This window comes from Aspergillus lucknowensis (assembly GCF_044049455.1).
Source record: "Aspergillus lucknowensis strain CBS 449.75 chromosome Unknown BJX67scaffold_20, whole genome shotgun sequence".
Classification (NCBI taxonomy): Eukaryota; Fungi; Ascomycota; class Eurotiomycetes; order Eurotiales; family Aspergillaceae; genus Aspergillus; species Aspergillus lucknowensis.
Window position 1 is genome coordinate 291,478 of NW_027263564.1, and position 20,084 is coordinate 311,561.

At 52.3% G+C, this 20,084-nt stretch overlaps 10 protein-coding genes across 10 annotated transcripts; 6 read left to right on the forward strand and 4 right to left on the reverse strand.

Annotated features, from left to right (window-relative positions):
- Positions 1–754: 754 nt before the first annotated feature.
- Positions 755–2,280, forward strand: BJX67DRAFT_381252 (uncharacterized protein; the record flags this gene model as incomplete). Its single annotated transcript, XM_071032984.1, has 4 exons — positions 755–844; positions 924–1,296; positions 1,716–1,774; positions 1,834–2,280. 4 exons carry the CDS (start codon positions 755–757, stop codon positions 2,278–2,280), a joined length of 969 nt encoding a protein of 322 aa, XP_070886215.1.
- A 240-nt stretch (positions 2,281–2,520) lies between these two features.
- Positions 2,521–3,180, reverse strand: BJX67DRAFT_381253 (uncharacterized protein; the record flags this gene model as incomplete). The annotated part of the gene is made up of 1 exon (XM_071032985.1): positions 2,521–3,180. The coding sequence occupies one exon, from the start codon at positions 3,178–3,180 to the stop codon at positions 2,521–2,523; it is 660 nt and encodes a 219-aa protein (XP_070886216.1).
- A 2,136-nt stretch (positions 3,181–5,316) lies between these two features.
- On the forward strand, positions 5,317–6,825 carry BJX67DRAFT_381254 (wax synthase family protein; the record flags this gene model as incomplete). Its single annotated transcript, XM_071032986.1, has 1 exon — positions 5,317–6,825. The coding sequence occupies one exon, from the start codon at positions 5,317–5,319 to the stop codon at positions 6,823–6,825; it is 1,509 nt and encodes a 502-aa protein (XP_070886217.1).
- Positions 6,826–7,814: 989 nt separating this feature from the next.
- Positions 7,815–8,165, reverse strand: BJX67DRAFT_381255 (uncharacterized protein; the record flags this gene model as incomplete). The annotated part of the gene is made up of 1 exon (XM_071032987.1): positions 7,815–8,165. The coding sequence occupies one exon, from the start codon at positions 8,163–8,165 to the stop codon at positions 7,815–7,817; it is 351 nt and encodes a 116-aa protein (XP_070886218.1).
- A 1,018-nt stretch (positions 8,166–9,183) lies between these two features.
- Positions 9,184–11,621, forward strand: BJX67DRAFT_388196 (cytochrome P450; the record flags this gene model as incomplete). Its single annotated transcript, XM_071034335.1, has 8 exons — positions 9,184–9,276; positions 9,363–9,455; positions 9,527–9,596; positions 9,701–10,102; positions 10,180–10,351; positions 10,419–10,797; positions 10,888–11,048; positions 11,105–11,621. The coding sequence occupies 8 exons, from the start codon at positions 9,184–9,186 to the stop codon at positions 11,286–11,288; spliced, it is 1,554 nt and encodes a 517-aa protein (XP_070886219.1). The 3' UTR covers positions 11,289–11,621.
- A 210-nt stretch (positions 11,622–11,831) lies between these two features.
- BJX67DRAFT_381257 (AAA family ATPase) lies at positions 11,832–12,489 on the forward strand (the record flags this gene model as incomplete). Its single annotated transcript, XM_071032988.1, has 2 exons — positions 11,832–11,940; positions 11,999–12,489. 2 exons carry the CDS (start codon positions 11,832–11,834, stop codon positions 12,487–12,489), a joined length of 600 nt encoding a protein of 199 aa, XP_070886220.1.
- Positions 12,490–13,367: 878 nt separating this feature from the next.
- On the forward strand, positions 13,368–15,987 carry lysF (homoaconitase LysF). The gene is made up of 3 exons (XM_071029124.1): positions 13,368–13,419; positions 13,477–14,366; positions 14,432–15,987. The coding sequence occupies exons 1-3, from the start codon at positions 13,408–13,410 to the stop codon at positions 15,885–15,887; spliced, it is 2,358 nt and encodes a 785-aa protein (XP_070886221.1). The 5' UTR covers positions 13,368–13,407; the 3' UTR covers positions 15,888–15,987.
- A 9-nt stretch (positions 15,988–15,996) lies between these two features.
- On the reverse strand, positions 15,997–18,687 carry BJX67DRAFT_108503 (amino acid permease/ SLC12A domain-containing protein). The gene is made up of 11 exons (XM_071024285.1): positions 18,568–18,687; positions 18,477–18,504; positions 18,173–18,411; positions 17,970–18,117; positions 17,829–17,919; positions 17,752–17,781; positions 17,633–17,699; positions 16,974–17,583; positions 16,825–16,913; positions 16,553–16,772; positions 15,997–16,488 (listed from the first exon to the last, which is right to left on the reverse strand). Exons 3-11 carry the CDS (start codon positions 18,409–18,411, stop codon positions 16,291–16,293), a joined length of 1,692 nt encoding a protein of 563 aa, XP_070886222.1. The 5' UTR covers positions 18,477–18,504; positions 18,568–18,687; the 3' UTR covers positions 15,997–16,290.
- On the reverse strand, positions 18,483–19,582 carry BJX67DRAFT_353476 (uncharacterized protein; the record flags this gene model as incomplete). The annotated part of the gene is made up of 1 exon (XM_071029125.1): positions 18,483–19,582. A coding segment is annotated over exon 1 (565 nt), but the record flags the coding sequence as incomplete, so codon positions are not given.
- Positions 19,277–20,079, forward strand: BJX67DRAFT_108737 (uncharacterized protein). The gene is made up of 4 exons (XM_071024287.1): positions 19,277–19,582; positions 19,654–19,709; positions 19,762–19,772; positions 19,864–20,079. Exons 1-4 carry the CDS (start codon positions 19,406–19,408, stop codon positions 19,935–19,937), a joined length of 318 nt encoding a protein of 105 aa, XP_070886224.1. The 5' UTR covers positions 19,277–19,405; the 3' UTR covers positions 19,938–20,079.
- The last annotated feature ends 5 nt before the right edge of the window (positions 20,080–20,084 follow it).

Here is a 20,084-nt window from a genome sequence, read left to right on the forward strand (position 1 = left end):
GGTATATGCGTAAGGAACTTGAACATGACCTTTATATAAACTTCATGTCCCCGTGCACTTTGTAGTAGGAGTTTCAAGCTCAGCTCAGCGCTCTTGGTTGTCCTCTCGAGCGTTCCTTAGTCCAACGGTATGCATACAGGAGATCTCCTTTGGTCTCGCGAAGATAACAATTAGTGACCTCTATACTGATCATAGCCTCCGGTCAGCCATCTGACTCTTCCAATCCTTCTCACACCAAAACCACAGCCAAATAAAATATACGCCTCCAAAGTGTTCAAGTACACACTCCCCCTCCCACCAACATCTAACCCACACTAACTCATCCCAGCAAAACCCTAACCTCCATAAACAAAACAAACCTCTCACCTCGCTCCCAGAAGCAACTTGGGTCTTTGTCTGAGTGTGAGGTGTGGTATTCAGGATGGTGTCTTCCGATGGCTGCTGATATCAACTTGGATACCACGAACGGAGGTAGGGATGGCTAAAACGGCCACGATACATTACTTTATTGGCTACTTAGCAGGTGAATAGATACACTGCCCAATATACCTCCTGTTGGCTGATCCTGCAAATGGCAGGGCTGGATTCCCAGATGGGCCGGGTTGAATACAACAGAGGTGAATAACGCCCCGCATGCCAGATAACAGGAGAGACAATGGAGTTGTTATAAATTGGGGCAAAGGCTCTTCTAATATCCAGGTTCATAAACCTATCTTTCTGTCGTCTTTCAGTAATCATATCAGCACCTCCCGCAATGCCCATGCCCAACCGTCTTCAGTCCAGCAGGTCACCACCCTGCTTCGGGGCCCATATATTTTCCCGGCCACTCACTAGGCCTCCAGGGGTAAGAAATTTCTATATTATATGAACCAAAATCCATATTTTATCATTCGAGAGCCCTCACTAACCTCAATACCGGACAGCTCGCCACCCCCGCGATCCAAACCTCCGCCCTCACAAACCTCCCCTGCGAAATCCTCATCCTGATCTTCGCCGATCTCAGCTCTGACCCAATCTCCCAGGTCGCCCTCGCCCTCACCTGCAAGGCAATCTTCGACATATCAACCCGCATCCGCCTGAGAATCTGCTGTCTAGTCAACACCTCGCAGCTGCGTCTCCCCTTCCTCAAGATGATCCATCCGCGGAGCCGCGTGGCCTACGGGACCGAGATCGAGACCGAGACTGGGACCAGCAGTGTATCTTTATCGTCGGCATGGCACGTCTGCGTGCGATGCAGGGCGCTCCGCCCCACGGACGGCAGGTACCGGGAGCGGAAGAAGAAAGCCCTCTATGACAGTATGTTTCCGAGACGGCGGTGGGAGCGTGCTATTCGTGAGTTCGCGATGAAGAGGAGCGGCGAGTGTCCTGAGTGTATGATATTTCTCAGGCTTTATTATAGGCCGCTTGGGGGGAGGCTGTGGGTGAGGAGGTTGCACTAGGGCTCTGTGGGGCAGAGGCGGCATGCTATTCTTTTGACTGTACCTGCATGATGATATTGGATATCTCGGCGGCTAGATAGGAATCTTTCGGGCTTATTATCTATGTATCTTTATTTACCGACATCTTTCAGTGTATATCTCTTGTTAACATGTGGAAGGAGCCCCTGACATTGGAGAGTGCGAGTGTGATAGAGAGAGGAAAGGACAATCAACAGGCTTACAGGCGACAGTCAACAAACATTCAGTTCAACACAACTCCATAACAGACACCAACAGTTCAAATGGCCGATTTCGAAGACTGGAAAAAAGCAACGAGGCTCCGCATCCCACAAAACGTTAGTACAGTCACCAAGTCACCAGAACTCTCTCCATCTAACCCTGGACCCCGAACCAGATCACCATTACCTCCCCCCTTTGCCATCTCTTCACCCTCCCCAACGAGCTCCTCCTCACCATCTTCGACAACTGCGACACCTACACCAAAATCACCCTCGCCCTCACATGCAAGAAGCTCCTCTTCCTCAGCGCCTCCATCCCCATTGACCTCTCCCTCTTCAACAACAGAGACGCCCGCCTGCACCTCCTCGAGCTCGTCCGCCCACGGACTTCCTCCGGCGCTCCCGCCCGCGACTCCGGCTGGAATATCTGCAAGGTGTGCGTGCGGCTCCGGCCGACGAGCCGCGAGTTCTGGGAACGCATAAGGCGGCTGACGCAGTATGGGGATTCGTGGGATGACCTGGTCAATAAGTTTGCCACGCCCGAGGCGGAGTATTGTCCGTTTCATGATGTGCTTGTGCGCAGGAAGGCGTTGTTTTTTGAGAGGATTTTTATCAATCCGTAACTGTGCTTGCTGTGCTGTGCTGTGCTGTTGGTTGGGTGGATGAGGCGGAGTTTGGGCTTGGTTTGGTTTTCTGATCTCTTGTGCTCTGTGGACATGGTGGATTATCATTATTTGTGGCGGATTGCATCCATTTGAGAGTGCAGTCTACTATGAGTGCTTATAAGTTCTGCTTGCATGAATCCATAGATAGTGAAGTGCATCAAGATACCATCAGCTGCCCTGACAGAAGTTCTACTCAAGCTAGCTAACGCCCCTCCGCCCATCGTGAGCCTCAACTTTCGCCCATAACCGCGGAAGCAAGGTGAGACGCCCGTCCGGGCTAAGAAGCTTAATCGGATCCTGTCCCCGCGGCTTGATATGCGGGACAGCCTTCTTCGCCGCCTCAGACGAATACCCGATAATCGCAATCTTCGGAAGACAATCAGGAGCCACGTGAGCCACCTCCTTCACAATATCGACACCACTAAGCTCACAGATAGGAATCCGCAGACCCTGGATATACCCCACCAACACAGGCGCCGGAGGAACATGCACCGTGACGCCGTGCACACCCGTCCCGTCTTCCAGGTGGGACGCCGTCCACACCCAGTCGAACGGCCACCAGTCGAACGGCCACCAGTCGGTCGCACACGCCCCAGGAGTGGTCGCGCTGTCCCGGGGCGTGTGTGAATGTCGCCACGGCGTCATCGTTGAGTATCGTGCTGCTGACTGTGTATGGGATCCTGTATCGTGTTGCGAGAAGGATTCGCCTCTTCCGATGAGTGTGGCGCGGTATTGTTGTAGAGGTATCCCGGGCGTGTGTGTGGTTTTGATCTTTTTGGTGTTGAAAACGAAGTCTGGCTGTGGTGTTGGGTTGCGATCGTGGGACGGCCCGGGCCGCATATCAGCGCGTTGTACCATGATCCTGGCTGGTTTGGTGTGACGCCTGGGCGGATCTAGAGGCCGATACCCTGGTTGATGTCGGCGACATCGAAGTAGAGGTTTTCATTGTGCAGGAGGTTGGTTGGTGGCAGAGTAGCTGTGTTTATTCTTTTGGGTGACGGGCAGTAATATTAAGGGTACTAGCTCTGGGAGGATATTAATAATATTAAGATAGATGGTACGTACTGCTAATTGGTTGAGTATTGTGAGCAACATCTCTGCCGCGGTCTGTTTGTCCAAGGATCATGGGCGAGGTGAATGCGAGCGGGAGGCCCATGAAGGATAGCTCGCAGATCCTGGTGAGGCGTTTGGTCCCAGGACGTTGTAGTATACCAGCAGGAGCTTGTTGATAGTCTCCCGGCGAGTTTCCATGGGCATGCGCATGCCAATGAAATATACCTCTTGATCGTGTTCCCGCCGTTCACGCCCCAGATATACAATACACTGGGTGTAGGGTATGTAACGAGTCTGTTAGGGTTTGCCCCTATCATGATGGCATCGATTATCCCCTGCGCGTTTTCCTCTGCCGGGCCAAAGTTCCGCGCGAGAAGTGTGTATGAGCATGGGACGTGATGAGGCTACGCTAGGGGATTGCATATGAGACTTGGTGGTTTTCTTTGTTTCTTTCGTTTTTTTTTTTTTTTTTTTTTCTTTTGGGTTTAGTTTCCTAGTGGATAGTTACAGAGCTTGTTCACGCCGCAGAAGATAGTCTCCACTCTTGAACAGTTGTCTGTGCTTCGGTATTTTGGTGACAAAGGGGATCGGCAACATGGTGTCTATGCCACATTCAATAGGACAACTATAGAAAGCAGGGTGCCGGGAACTGCGAGCCTGCATCTCGGCCAAGTCCTGCTGCATCATCTGCCGATCGGCGATGTGACGATTGACCATCTTGGTACTCTCTCGATCGATCGGGTGGGTCTCGAGCCCAGCGCCAGCGATGCGCTCGATGAGCGCCCTGCAAGGCCGATCCGATCGGATCCGAGGGACCAGGAAAGTAGGATCAGTGGGTGAGACCTTGGCAATCGTGTAACCCCCATCAAGAATCCATGCGACAAGTCGCAACCTACTTGCGAGAGCCGCCGACCCCCACGATGTGCGTGCCGGGTTCAGTGTGAAAATGCAAGGGGACTGCTTTAACTCTGCATGCAGGATGTTGTAAACCATCACATCCTGATCAGGCACCGGATAAGATGATACATTATTGATTGTTGCTGATCTTCTCTGAAGCTTTCCACCAGTTTGTTCGACGATGCTCACCATCCCCGCTTTGATCGTCAAGTAGAGTGTGATAAAGAAAGTCCGAGATCGAGACCAGTTGAGAATACATTCCCGGGCCTGAGTGATAAGGTGAGAATCATGGTCATGTCCTTGCATCGGAGTTATTTTGGCCGCTGGCTGGACTGAAAGCTTCTTGCTGTCATGCAAACCGAAAACTATCCATACGGTGACGCCACTGAGTTTCTATCTGCAACCTGCGAGGTTTCCGGCTCCTGAATTGCATCACAGGCCCTTCCTTGCCACACGTATCCTGATCGATGAGCTGGAACTCCAGAGCAGGAATCGCTTGCGGGCTCATACAGCCTCCGGGAAATAGTAGCTTGAATATGCAGCCGATGAAAAGCACGGGCGTATAGATCAGGCAGAATGCGCGCCTGGCCGACTCGCCAATGACGCTGGCAAGATGCCTGTTAGCGGGCCAGCGGAGTATCGCCTGATGTACTCTTTCTCTCTTTTTCTTTACCTTTTTTTTTCACTTTTTTTTCCCGGGTTTTGCATCCTGCAATTCGCCCAGAAGACGCTCGCCATTAGATATCACAGTGCATTTCATGCTGATATAGAATAGCTTTGTCACACGAGCTTGGTGAGAAGAAACCTTAAGCGCATTGTACCTTCCCCACGTTCGCCAGGGATGATCAGAGAGGACAGACTGAATTTGCCTAATACAAACCAGAGCCGGCCGTGTCCACGCAGATGATTAGCCTTACCAAGCTTTCATGGTAGCGTGGAGAGTGTATAATTGTCGTAGCCACTGGACCGTAAAAACCAGGTTGACAGCCCCCAACTGGCGTGCAATCCTTTTTGTACACTTCTCCTCTCTGCAACAACTCAAGAATGGCCGGCAACCCTTCGAGCATTGTCCTTGAGAACAAGGCAGCGTTAGATGCGCTCTACGATCAGGGAATTTATTGCCCAGTTCTCCTCCATCATGTTGTTCTTCTGTTTACTCCAACTATCGCCGTCCTCATGATGCGCCGCCGGTCAACTCCGTGCCACTTCTATCTCCGCGTCGCAGCTTTCGTGTGCACCACCGCTATCGGGTGCTGGATCATAAAAAACTGTAGATCGGTATACTTTTTCAACGGGTTTGTGATCGGCATCGTTGCCAGCAGCGCTATTCTCAGGTCCGCGTCGATGCTCCTGTTTCGCGACCCAGAGACAGAATTCTCCCGCATTGAGGAACGGAGTGTTGATGAAAGAGCCGAAAAGCCTGGTGAAGATCTGGAGACGCAGTATGTGTGGCAGCCATACCCGGAGCCCCTGTGGGATCGACTTTGGTGGGTTCTCTGCGCGGCGTTTAGCATGCAGAGCACGCTTTTCAGCTGGGGGCGAGGGCGCTTGGATGCAGATCGAAAACGACTCGTAGCCCGCCTGAACGACGACAAGACTGGGAAGCCGGTCAGGGTGTCTGAGTTTTCGTCGCCGCGGATGAGTGGCCGTCGCGCCATCGGTCTGCTACTCGAATCATCCCTGGCCATGGAATGCGTGTCAATCTGCATCGCGGGCGACCCGTACACTTACGGCCACACGAGCGCGGAACTCGAGATTCCAGCCACAGGTCTTACTTTCCCCGCGGGGTCCCCGGCTGCCCGAATCTGGCGAACGTCTTTCTGCGTGCTGCGGATGGGTGTCGCGATGATATACGACATGCGCATGTTCAATGCACTCCTTTTTGGCCTCTGCGTACTCTTCCCGCATGCAGCGTATACGGTCTTCCGCATCCAGACACACATGTCGTGGATGTATCAAGACCTAATCGGTCAAGTGGATGCACTGCTGGATAGCGGGCTGGTCGGCGCATGGGGAACAGTGTGGAACCAGACCTACCGCTTCGATTTCGACTCGTGCTCGCGCTTCATCTTATCCTGCCTCTCTTCCGCCAGTGCAGCTTCCCCCGCGCTCAGAGTCACAACCCGCGCATTTGTCTCGTTCGCACTGTCCGGCCTGATCCACGCACTCGCCAGCTACACGCAGTTTGCTGAGAAGCATGCCTTCACAGGGGTTGGTTGGTTCTTTGTTCTACAAGCCGTCGGAGTGACGGCCCAAATCCTGTGGACCAGCGTGGTTGTTCCCAAATTGGAACAATACATCCATATCCCCCGCGCAGTGGGACGCGCTTCAAATGCCGTTTTCCTCTTCTTTTGGTGGTACGTCACAGGCCCTATTCTGTTCGACGAGTATGCCAAGGGCCTGCTGTTTCTTTCGGCGCATGCTCCTAGTTGCCTGCTACGGAGTGCTGGCGTGATATCTTTTTCTAGCAGCGTGTGCGTGGAGTTTGGCGGCTCTCCCATGCAATTTTGGACGGGGACGACCTGGTGGACGAGTGGGATTAGAATTCTGTGAATAGGGTATCTGGTCCTCTGCTGGCTCTGCTGGCGGATTTCTCTGATTTCCAAATACCTCCCGCTCCTGTGTCGTTGTATCCGGTATCTGTTTGTGCCCTCTTCCACCGTATGTGTCTCTGTCCCCTTCCCTCTCTCGCAAGTGACCCGTTCTGGTGCTAGCGGATTTTGTATGTGTGTAAGGAGGGCGGTTACCCAGTTATTACGGGGTCCAAGTACTCACTTTTGCAAAACCAATATCGTATTTTCTAGTACATAGCTAACAGCCTGTTTGAACTGCGGATAGAGTACGCTCCTCCTCCTCCTCCTCCTCCTCCTCCTCTCTCCGTTTCAATCCCCGAATCCTACTTAAACCCCAATTTGCCGGTAGATGTATATCACTCCTAATGGGACGCACCCTGGACGTCTTACGAGGGATAGAGCATTCACATAGGAAGAAGAAAATAAAGGGAAGTAGATTCTCCACAAAGCACACCGACCGCGGGAGCATATGTAATGAATGTGCGACTGCTTCTCGCGAAGCGAGTGTTGGTAGGCCAATCAAATAGTCAAATAGTCAAAGCATCATGGGGAAGAGAAAAAAGGAAAGAAAGAAAAGCGCTGGACTCGATCCCGTACCCCCACTATCCTGTGTTGAACAGATAATAGTACCCATCTACTAAAGCACATCCTGCAGCACTAGTCCTCACAACCCTAAACTCCACTTCTCATCACCCCAAGTCGCGCTCTGACCCCCTGGAATACCTCCTGTACATCTTGCCTAACCCCAGATACCAGCGAGCTATTGGCCTCGGGCATGACCTGGAACATCGAGTCGAAGAACAAGTTAGTCCGTGTTTCCACAATCTGCGTGAACGCAGGGAAATATGGCCTGTAGCCTGCCCGTTCAGCGGTAGGGCCCTAAACAAGAAGAGAACAAAAAGTCAGCACAGTCAAAAAAAAAAAAAAAAAAAAAAAAAAAAAAAGGATATCCTCGCTTCAAGATGTAAGCTAAAGCTCCAGGGCACACACCATGTCTGCAAAACTATTGGCAGCCTCAGATGCAGTGGGGAGTAGCTGTCTATAGACTTCCTCCCATCTCTCGACACCGTCTGGGTCCAGCTGGCCAAGACCGTCGAATGCGTTAGCGATGTTCTGAACCTTGCGGTCTAGTTGGTATGCCGCGAAGAGCAGGTTGGTTGTGCTGGTAATGCCGCCGTCGTAGTTCCTAGACGCCCGTTGGACGGACTCGAGGGATTGCCTCAGTGACCCCAGACTGGCGAGGGTTGGGTCAAGGGTTGTGCTTTGAACAAGGGAGACGAGGAGGAACAATAGACCGTAAATGACGGAGATTGAGCCCATTATGATTGACTTCGATATAACGAAGGGTAGATAGGCAGTGTGTTTTGGGCCGTCAGGGGTTCCAGTTCAATTCCCAGAAGTCTAGCGGGGCCAAGCTGTGGTTTATATGTACAGAAGACCCCTCTGAATCTACGACTTCCCTCGACTTGAAATGATTTTTCATGAAATAGGTCACTCATGTGTGCTGCCCATCCCCGACCCTAAGGTTTCCAACCTCATCCTTACCCTCACTGTGCTGAGGGTTGCCTAGCGCACAGGCCGGACATGCGGATGTGACGAGAGCCCAAAGCTGATGCCAACGAATTGGAGCATGTTCGACAGGATCAACATGCACACCTCGTCGGGATATGATTACTCCATTGACTCCGGCAAGGTTATCAATTATTGCTTCACACAAAGCTGTCACATGTACACATGACTACCGCCTGCATACTCCAAGCAAAAAGTGCTATCTTCGCCCATATAGTGATGCAATGCAAGCTATATCACACCTATACCTCCCCGCCTACTATACAGGTCTCTTCAATTTTGAGTTTATGAAGTTGATCATCTTATCAAAACCTCACCTCTGCCATCAGAGCTTGTGATCTCCTATCACACCATCCCACCATGCATTAGCTTCATACGGAGCAGTATCCCACAGCATGGTGGATCCGGTCTCGGCTGCCTCCATTCCAAACTTGTATTGTCAACATTTTGGTGGAGAGTATTCCCAACAGGGAGCCAGGCGATGCCTGTTTGTCATAACAGGGATTTCCCAACAAGAAAGAAACTATGATCGAGAAGCAACCCACCGGTGATTATTGCATTCATCACTGCAGGCAGAAACAGTAGTGGGGGACCATTGTACTCATCCCGGGGACCAACTTTGCTCGGACGGCGGAAGCGAGTGAGAGACTATTTATACTGACTCATACCCTTCAACACAAGCTTTGAAATCTCCTCTATTTTTGGGGCAAATTGACCAAAGGAGAGAAGTCTTACCTATTATCCTCTAATCCTGGCAGCTCGAATCGCAATGCACGGCACACTCCTTTCGCTTGCCACTTATCCTGAGCTCCCTGGCAACGTTGTATCCAGCCTCTGGATCACAGGTTACCTTGTCCCACTGGTACGCATCCAAATGAACCACTTCTAGACCAAGAACAACGATGCAGACTAACCACAAAAGCGACTGGCTCCATTGTGATCACCTAGGCCATTTTTATTGCATTTTTCATTCATGCTTCAAGCATCCCAATCGTTCCCGGGATTCGCGGACCCTTACTATGCGGGCGATACTCGCTTGGGGTATGTCTAGACACCTACCTAGGTACCAAGGGCATTTATGTAGTTGTCTGTTTACTAACCTTCTACGGTAGATACACCTGAAGCAAGCATTTATCCGCGGACGGATGGCTCAACTTTACGTTTCTTTGCATCGCACTTATGGTGAGTAATCGACACATTGTGTGTGCAGTGCACGCTGCACGCAGGCCGCAGCGAGCTTTTCATAGAAGTGCGGCGAGACTGACGCGAAATTTAAATTTTTCCAGGCACCACAGCTCAGCTCGCTCCGGGGAAAGTGTCGACTAATACAATAGAAGCATTGGCGGACATTTACGGCGGGAGGAGACGCAGTGCAGGTAGTGCAGCAACAGGGGCATTTTTCGGGCGCTCCAACCTCTACAAAGCAGTGTTCCGCAAAAGCATCGGCACCACGACGGATCCCGAGTACCATGCTGCTGCCCGAAAGCTTTTTGCGCCCTCATTCCGCCCCTCGCGACTGAAAAAACATGAGGGAGTAATAAAGGACTGTATTCGCAGCCTCCATGGCCTCATCATGCGAAGAATGGATCAAGGCGATACGGTGGTCCTTAATGAGTTGTACTTTTCTTTATCTGTTGATATGGTCTCCGGGGTTCTCCTGGGGAAGTCTCTGGGCTGTCTGGACAGAGGTGCGTGGTAACCGTGCTCTGTGCGCCTGTTAACCGTCTCTTCGAAATCTGACTCTTACTCCATGCTTACCCAGGAGGTCGCCCACTCCAGTGGACCAAACAGCTGCCGCGAGCATTCTACTGGGGAACAATATTCTATCTTTTCAAAGGCTCTGGGATTCCCAGGGTTCTAAAATGGATGCTGGGCAGTCTGTTCCTGCGGGGCAGACGGCTCAACCTAGAGAAGGCAATGACGGGACTTATCTACGAGTATGCTATATGCCAATGCTGGCCTGGTTCTTGGTTCTCCCCAAATCCGCTGGTAACAATCTGCTAGGCAAACGCGAGCTGCTCAAGACGGCTGTTATGGTACCATGACTGAGGTCTTAGAGCACGCGTACTCAAGCCCATTCTCCGAGGCAGAGATTGCGTGGAACTTCACGGCCATTCTCTCGGCAGGCTTTCATACAGTGTGCCATGCTCTGTGCACCATTATTTGGCTAGTTTTTACCCACCCTGACACTCACGCCAACCTGGTTGCTGAACTGCAAGGAACATTCAATACAAAGGACGATATAACTTTAGATATCGCGCAGACACTGCCTTGGCTCAATGCAGTCATTACTGAGGCCCTTCGCATCTCCCCTCCCATCCCAACTGGACCACCTCGAGTTTCTCCGGGTGCATACGTCCACGGTGTCTATATACCCGCCGGAGTATGTCTTCCGTTCTTTGAACCTAAGGACTCTGCTCCCGGAATTTATATCACAACCAAGCTGAATTTGGCTGCTCATTACATAACCTAGGTCGAAGTATCCACCTCCCTCTTCGCGCTGCACCACAACCCGGAGTATTTCGCCGAGCCCTTCAGCTTTAGGCCGCAGCGGTGGATTACACCAAATCCAACAGATAAGAGAGAGGCAGTGCAGCCATTTCTAATCGGCAGTGAATCCTGTATCGCAAAGCAGTAGGTTTCGAATATCCTTTCCTTGTTCGACGCTACAAGGGGCTAAGATGGTATAGCTTCGCGGAGCAAATGCTACAGTTGGCACTCGCATCTTTCTTCCTCGAATTCAACGGCGACTATGTGGGGCGGGTTAAAGACTGGGTGGCCGACGGCAGGTCTTATGTCTTTTGGGAGTTACCGGATCTCGAGGTTCGGCTTCGAGAGCGAGCCCGGAAGGCAGAGGAAATGACGCCTCTCTAGCCTGTGCGCATCGATCCATCTCACCTCTCTGCGTCGTCTTGTGTGCAACCCGGAGTACCTACTATTGTGGAACGGGATAATTACTTCCTACAAGCCCTACAAGGTATTGAGGCGGCGTAGTTAGCCCCGTGGATTCATGTAATGAACAAAGCAACTTGATTTCATTCATATCCCAAGGCTATTCAAGTTAACTTGTTGTATTAACCCACCCCATGTTCACATGACTGGACATTCTCGTGTCCACTGTTTATTTCGCGGCCATTTGAATCCACAATTTATTGTGCGTAGCCGGCTTTAATAGAATCATCATATGAGAACTCGTGTCCAGTCAAAAGTAAAATGCGAGCTCGTAAGGGATTTCGAGTCTGGACAAACCCGCACATGTACCTATGAGTCACAAATCTGGGGGCAACGGAGATTCCGATAGATCACTGGGGAAACACCACCGCCACTTCGCAAATCCAAACCCTCGAAGTCCAAAGGCAAGAGCGAGACAAAGTTTACCTGTCGCGATACAAATTTTTATATTCTCGCTCCAGCGAAATGACAGCATCACCACCTGTCTTCGACAGGTTCGACCTGCTCAGTCCTCTCCTCGCCCGGACCGAAGATGATCCCCGGCCTGTCGTCCTGATGACATGTGGCATGGCCGGTATTTCAACGGTTGAATCTCTAACCTTTGGTAAAGAGCTGACGGGGGTGAGGAACAGGCTCCGGAAAGTCAACCCTCTCCAGGTGGATATTATCAAACCACCCCTCCTTCAAGCGCTTCTCAATCGACGCATACGTCTACTCGCATCACGGGCTATACGGAGTCGACTACCCGAAAGAGAAATACAACGACTTCCTCGACGAAGCCGAAGACGCACTCCGCGTTGAATTCACGGAAGTTCTCCGAGAGGGATCCCATGATGCAATTCTTGATTTCTCCTTCGCGTTCCGGGAGACGCGAGACGAGTGGAGAAGTCTCATTGAGGAATCGGGAGCACGATGGGTCCTTGTGTATCTGGATGTTAGGGCTGATGAGTTGTGGCGGCGGATTACGACCAGGAATCAGTTGGCGGTTAAGGATGGGGATTCGTCGTTTTTCATTACGGAGGAGATCTTTAAGGGGTATCTTGCTGGCTTTGAGAGGCCAAGCGGTGAGGGAGAAGTTGTTTTACGGCTTGCGAGTGGGCAGGGGGTAGTTGGTGCTGGTTAGCTCCACGGTGAGATTGAGAAATAGCCCGCAATTCAGTCAATGCCAAGTTCCTCGGGCAGTGCGTCAGAACGCTTGGTCAGGCCAGGACAGTTTAGAGGGGGGTGGAACTTCATGGTTCGTATGGTATTGAGGGGAAGTTCATCGCTTACGTTGGCGCCTCACGCTACCTGAAAAGCTACGGTTTGCTGCCAGCAATGTTGGAAAGTGGTGCTTTATTTCGATTTCTTCTCACTCTAAGGACAGGGTACTGGGTTCACAAAACAACTCCCATCTAAACTAGCATTTTGGAGTCTTATTTTAACCGCCTTAGCGGCTGTTAGATGCTAATTCTCTCAGCCATTCAGTACGCTGCCAGCCAGAAGTGCAATAGTAAAGCCATAACCCTACTACTGCCCCCAAACCAACGGCAGAGTTGCTATCTCACTCTTGCTTCTTATTCTCTCTCTGTGTTTCCTCCACTCCATTCAAAATTTGGATGCTTTAAACCAATGTCCTCGATCTTGGCTTGTCTAAGCACTCAATGGATTCCTCTTGACAATTCGCAATATAAACCAACGGGAAAGCTCAGTCAGTATCAATATGGCATGTCTACCATGGAACGCGAAGTGACCAACATGCATGAACTTACCTATTGGCCCAATAACACAGGCGAGGCACTCAACTCACTGAGGAAGGCTATCTGGTTGCGCACATCGCTCCAAGTTGGTGAAGATACCAAGGTAGGGCTGATCTGAAGCCGCTTGAGGAACGTACCGAGGCCCGCCCGGCGCCAAGTGGGGAAGGAGCGCCCAACCAGCGGACAAGCATTGCGAGTTAGTCATCAGCCGTTCATGCCTGAGGATTCCGCCGACTTCGGCTCTCCAAAACTTCGATTTTCCAGTTTCTCCCCCGGATTCTCGATTCACATCACCCGCCAACATGTTACCCGCGGTACGCTTTGCCTGGCATGTCAATTTTCGATCGAGTTAATCTAATTGATCCCTACAGCGTAGGTTAGCTAGCCTTTCCAGCAGGAGATACCTCCCACTCCTCACCCGCGCGACCACACAGCGACCATCGTCAATATGCCGCCTGTACAGTGGCACGGCAAAGACAAGCGCCTTCCACTCGCAGCTTGAGAACTCACCTAACTCTTCCAACATTGCCTCCACCATTTCTTCGCTTTCCTCCTCGACCGCAACCGCGCCAACCACCCCCCAAACCCTCACCGAGAAGATCGTTCAGCGGTATGCTCTCGGCCTCCCAACCGGCAAGAAGGTTCTATCCGGCGACTACGTAACAATAGCTCCGCATCACTGCATGACGCATGACAACACCGCCGCTGTATTGAACAAGGTTCTGGATATCGGTGCCACCAAGATTCACAACAACCGGCAGGTAGTCTTCACTCTGGATCATGATGTCCAGAACAAGTCCGAGACCAATCTCAAGAAGTACCGTACAATTGAGGAGTACGCTGGCAAGCATGGCGTGGACTTCTACCCGGCGGGCCGCGGTATTGGTCACCAGATCATGATTGAGGAGGGATATGCTTGGCCAGGAACCTTGACAGTTGCGTCTGACTCTCACTCCAACTCCTATGGAGCCGTTGGCTCACTCGGTACCCCGGTAGTACGGACGGATGCGGCCAGCATTTGGGCCACAGGACGGACCTGGTGGCAGGTTCCACCCGTCGCCAAGGTCACCTTGACGGGCATCCTCCCCCCGGGCGTTACTGGCAAGGATGTCATTGTCGCCTTATGCGGTTTGTTTAACCAGGACGATGTGCTCAATCACAGCATTGAGTTCACCGGCTCCGAAGAGACGCTGCGCAGCATCTCCGTTGATGAGAGGATTACCATTGCTAACATGACAACGGAATGGGGTGCGCTAAGCGGGTGCGTATTTCTTTTAGCCCCGCGGTCTAAATATCACAGACTGATCTAATTAATTGTGCTGGCAGACTGTTCCCCATTGACGATGTTCTGATAAGCTGGCTGCGAGCCAGGGCCACCACATCCGCCATGGCCAACCCGGAAGCTGCCGCCGAGGCTCGCTTCAACCACGACCGAATCAACCAGCTAATCGAAAACCCACTCACTGCGGACCCCGGTGCAACGTACGCCAAATCGCTTTACCTTAACCTTTCGACTCTCTCCCCCTTTGTTTCCGGCCCCAACTCCGTCAAAGTCGCTACCCCCCTCCGGGATCTGGAGGCGCAAAAGATCACCATCAACAAAGCATACCTGGTATCATGCACGAATTCCCGCTCCTCCGATATTGCGGCCGCTGCACGCGTCTTCCGTGAGGCGACCAAGGACGGCGTCGTGCCGAAGATCGCCCCCGGCGTCAACTTCTACATTTCCGCCGCCTCCCTCCCCGAACAACAGATCGCGGAAGAGGCTGGTGACTGGCAGGTCCTCCTAGATGCCGGCGCCAAACCCCTACCTTCCGGGTGCGGGCCTTGCATCGGCTTAGGAACTGGTCTGCTTGAACCAGGTGAGGTGGGTATCAGCGCTTCGAACCGGAATTTCTCCGGCCGCATGGGCTCCAGGGACGCAAAGGCATATCTTGCTAGTCCCGAGGTCGTCGCTGCTAGTGCATTGTCAGGCCACATCTCCGGACCTGGGTGGTACCAGAAGCCCGACGGTGTGGAGAAGGTCATCATCGGCGAAGGTAGCGGTGACCACGAAGTCGACAAAGCCAAGAGCGTGGAAGATGCCTTAGAGAAGCTCATCGCCCAGGCCGATAACCTCATCGCAGATGCCGAAAAGAACACTTCCGACACAGCTGCCCCCGCAACATCAGAAGCCACCGAGGAAGATACCCTCACCGATGTCCTACCAGGCTTCCCGGAAAAGATCGAGGGCGAAATTCTCTTCTGCGACGCAGACAACATCAACACAGACGGCATCTACCCAGGCAAATACACGTACCAGGATAATGTCCCCGCCGAGAAAATGGCCGAGGTCTGCATGGAGAATTACGACACCGCCTTCCGCGAGATCGCCCGCCCCGGCGATATCCTCGTCGGAGGATTCAACTTCGGCTGCGGATCCTCGCGCGAACAAGCGGCGACCGCCATCCTCGCCAAGAAGATCCCCCTAGTCGTTGCGGGCTCCTTCGGCAATATTTTCAGCCGCAATAGTATCAACAACGCGCTTATGAGTGTTGAGGTGCCGCGTCTCGTGCAGCGGCTGCGCGAGCGATTCCCCAAGGACAAGGATAGTGGTGGTGTCCAAGCGACGCGCCGCACGGGGTGGAAGTTCCTGTGGGATGTGCGGAGGAGCAAGGTCGTTGTTACGGAGGACAGTGGGGAGACGTGGAGCCAAAAGGTTGGTGAGTTGCCGCCGAATGTGCAGGAGATTATCGCTCGGGGTGGGTTAGAGAAGTGGGTGAAGAGTGAGATTGAGAAGTGATCTGATGGCATCTGATTTTATATACCACCAAGAGCTCTAATGTTAGCAAGACAGATAGAAATTTCATAAAAGCAATGGAGCGACTTCATAAGATCTATCAAAACTGGTACTTAAGTATTCCATTCGTGTAGTGAGTCCGGTAGCCTCCAATATACATACATACTCAGGTCAGCGAAGGATTTACCCAACGACCGTCCGGGCGTCCGGTTGCTCCTTCCATTTCCGTCGGTCAACCTCTTTTTCGCTATGGGAATACCCAAAACAATGCGGCTAAATATAAAATCCCATACAAAACCACCAGAAATAGGTTAATATGTAGTTTCGGGTACATTATTATATATATATATATATATGTGTGTGTGTGTGTATATATATATATATGCAGAGATGTTGGATGTCGCTCTCACATAAACCCCCACAGATTCCCCCATCCGGGCTTCTGAGGGTCCTTATCCTCCCACGTAGCCAGGTCACGAATCTGGTTTAATTCATCGAGTTTCTTCTGCACGGTGACAAAGTTGGAAAGGTCCTCGAGCTTCCATATTGCGATACGATCGTTGTAGTATTTGATGCCGAGCCAGAGCGGGATGAAACAGAGTACCTGAGTATCAAGAATGTCAGCAAGGATATTTTGGGGACGCCAGGTAATTAGCTTATGCACGCACAGATAGATACGCAGAGAGGAACCTCGGGCCCACCCAGGTATGCCACAGCGAGGCGCCGTCCGCGACGGTCAGGACGAATAGGCAGCCGAACAGAGCGAGGTACATAGTCACGGGCTGGCCGTGGGAACGCCAGGGGTAGTGGTCTTCCACGCCATGTTTCGGGAATCGGCGGAGGCGAGTGAGTTCGGACGCGTTGAGGGCGTCTCGGTGGAGGTACATGCTGGAGGCTGTTAGAATCATCTCGTTTGGATGTGTGCGAAGCACCGACGCACCAGTTATAGAAGCGGATGAATGCCCAGCATTCGCATGCCCAGACAATGATGCAGCTGACGGAGCCCATTTGGGACAGAACTTCGAGGAGCTAGTTCAACAATGTCAACAATGTTCTTCTTTGGAGGGAGAAGAAGCGGGGGGATCTTACGCTGGAGGTCGTTGTATCCGGTGAATTATTCCTGGAGAGATACAAGAATGGCACCCACATGAAGAAACATGACAGGAGCATCGCTCGAACGGGTACCTGATAGTTGTTGGTCCTCCCAAAAAACGAAAACATACGTTCTTCTGGCAGTCTGCGGGTGAGACCGAAAAGCATGCGAGACGCGACGTAGAGGTTGGTGTTTGCAGAGAACACCATAGTAATGAATATAACTGCGGAAAACATATCCGGAAGGCCGGGTATCTTCGAAATCGCGGCGCTGATCACATACCCAGAGTCGGAATTGATTTTATCTCGGTCGTCCGAACTCGCTTCAGCAACCGGGGAGCCGAGCCACGATAGCTCTGGGAGATTGGGATCATCCCAATTGACGTTCAGGCTCAATAAAAAGCCCCCGATAAAATAGATAATCCAGACGAGGAAAGCAGTCCAGGTCGCAACGAAGCGGACTGAGATGTACGGCCATGGACCTTTGAGACCAGTAGATTCTGCCTCCCCCGACGACGAGCGTCGTCGATCAGGACGCGCCTCAAGCGCAGTAGCAGCGGTAATGTCGACCCCAACATACGCGAAAGCAGCAATGGAAAACGCGTTACTACGATAATTAGCCTTGCAGCGGAGGGGATAGAATAGATGATGCTAACAATAGAGCGGTAGGCCAGTTGGCGGCAGCCACACCATCGAAGGGGAAGATAGGGTGATGCTTGTAATCTGCCGAGTCTATGTCAGTGTTATCTCCATTGTGTCAGGTGGGACGGCTTACTTGTAGTTCCGATATGCCCGTTCTCGCCCGCTATTCCGGTGAGGTTTGGTACGTGTGAGATTGTGGGGATGACGTACCTCCAAGATTGATTGTGATCATACACACGATCACAATGAAGACGCCGAGGATCTTCAGCAAACCACCGACAACCTCCGTCAAGCCGTAAATCTAACATCCGTTAGCGTCGTACGCTGCAAGAGTTTGGTAGGTTATCATACGTGGACACCGAAGCTGTTCAGCAGGACAAGGAAGAGGGGCACAACGAAGAACATGATGGTTCCTTGGATCGCCTTCCCCGGGTCCCAGAAATCAAGCACTCCAGCGGCTGCCACAATGAGGGCCGCAAAGCTTATCGAGTAGGTGAACCTATTAGCGGGGACTAGTTAGATCAGTATCTATAAGAGCATAAAAGGAAACCAACCAGTATGCGATCCCGACGGCGATACCCAGATCCTCGTCGACGAATTTGGCAACGAATTCCACAAGGGCGCCAGATATCGGCCATAATGTAAGTAGCTCGCCGATACATTGCATTACCATCCAAGCCAATAGCCCCATGGCCGTGAAGGCGATTAAAACCGCTCCAGGCCCGCCTACACGCAGAACCGTGCCACTCCGAACGTAGAATCCAGCCCCTACGGTTCCACCGATTGTGATCATCTGGACGAGAGACGTTAGACCGGCCGCGGATCGCAAAACAAGGCTGAATTCCGATGGGCTCTTACAAAGACGTGAATCCCCCGCAGCCGTCGACTATCAAGATGACAGAAAGTGATTAGCCAATGCTCCGCAAATGCCTTGGAAAACCGGAATTACCAAGCTCCCTTACTTCACAGTGCGATCCTTCTCACGATTGGGAATAACAACATCCGTAGGCTCCCTTTCCGGGTCATCTTGGGTCGCAGAGATGCTCTCGGGAAATTCGGGCGAGCTGATTCTCGTTGACGTTTGCGGTGGATTGGCGGAGGTTGGTGGCACGGGCGGGGTCTCGCCCAAATTGGTGGAGAGATTTGGACCGCGATGCTGGGGGAACCGATCAACGTCGCTCAGATTGAGCCCGTCGTCGATGCTGTGATGTGAAGCCATGCTGTGCCACTGTTGGGCGTCTCCGCGTTCGTGTCGACGGAGGGCAAGGTGCGATCGTCTCGCGGCGCGGAGGCTGCGCAAATATATTTGCCTCGGGCGCGCTCTGGTGTGGCTCTTTGCCCAGTGGACGCCATGCCTTTTGGAACAGGGAATGGATCCGAGGCTAGCCTTGCACGGCGAGGCGGGGAAATGACCACCCCACGCCTGCTTCTGCTTCCCCTGCCGGTGTGAATCGCTCACTTTGCTGCTGCGTTTGGTCGTCGTTGATAGGAGGAAATCCAGCGAGACGTGCTCAAGCGATCCAATCATTGCAGGCGCGCATATCTGGTCTCCCCTCCTTTTGAAACGTGAACAGCGCACCTGATGGTCCGGAGAGCAGAGCCTCCTCCCTCGGAGGTGCTGATGGCTGCCTCTTGCTCTGCCTTATATCTTCCGAACATCGAAAGCTTCGCGGGAGCGCACTGCCATCTATCACCCATCCGCTTGATGCATCTTGTTCACAGTCCGAGCCTTCTGGGAATACCCTACCTTCATAAGTAGTTAACTTTAGAAGTGTGAGACGTATTGGATGCCACGTTTCAGTCGGACTTGGAGCATTCGATCACTGTCGTCGTCGCCTCCTTCGCAGCCACCCTCCACGATGCGGCGACAAGATGCGCCTGCACGTTATATCGTGAGGTGGAAGTTGCAAGAGTTGCTTGAAGGAAGATTCCCAGACCATCCGGGTTTGAATTTCCACATCAGGGTAGGAAGCATCTCTGAGCCTCGCCCATGTCTGCTGTAGCGCCCTTCTGACGCCTTCTCTTGGTCTCTCAGCTCTCCGACGATGTTTGGTCGTTCGATGCCCCAGAAGAAGTCACCGAGGTAAATTTGTCTGGTCCGCGATCCACTCTCGAACTTGTTCCGAAGGCTAACTGACTGCAGGAAGAGCTTGAGTAAGCATCGCCTGATTCCGCACGGGGGCTGTTGAGGCTGTGTCGGTGGCTGAAGGATCGGCTGGCTAATCGTGAGAATTTGCGCAGGCAGATTTCGAAATGACCCTGGCGCTTCACAGCAAGGCTGAGAGTGCCTTGTGGGAGGAAGATTCGAGTGGCGAATGAGGTCCTGTCGTCGTTGGTCTAGAGCAGTCAATCCAAGAATTCCTTCCCTATTTTCTTTTTCTTTTACTGTTTTTTTCTCAAGTGTTGGTGCACTCGAGGCCCGAAGTTGGGGTTTGATGTTACCGTCGCGGGGCGTTTCCAGATCAT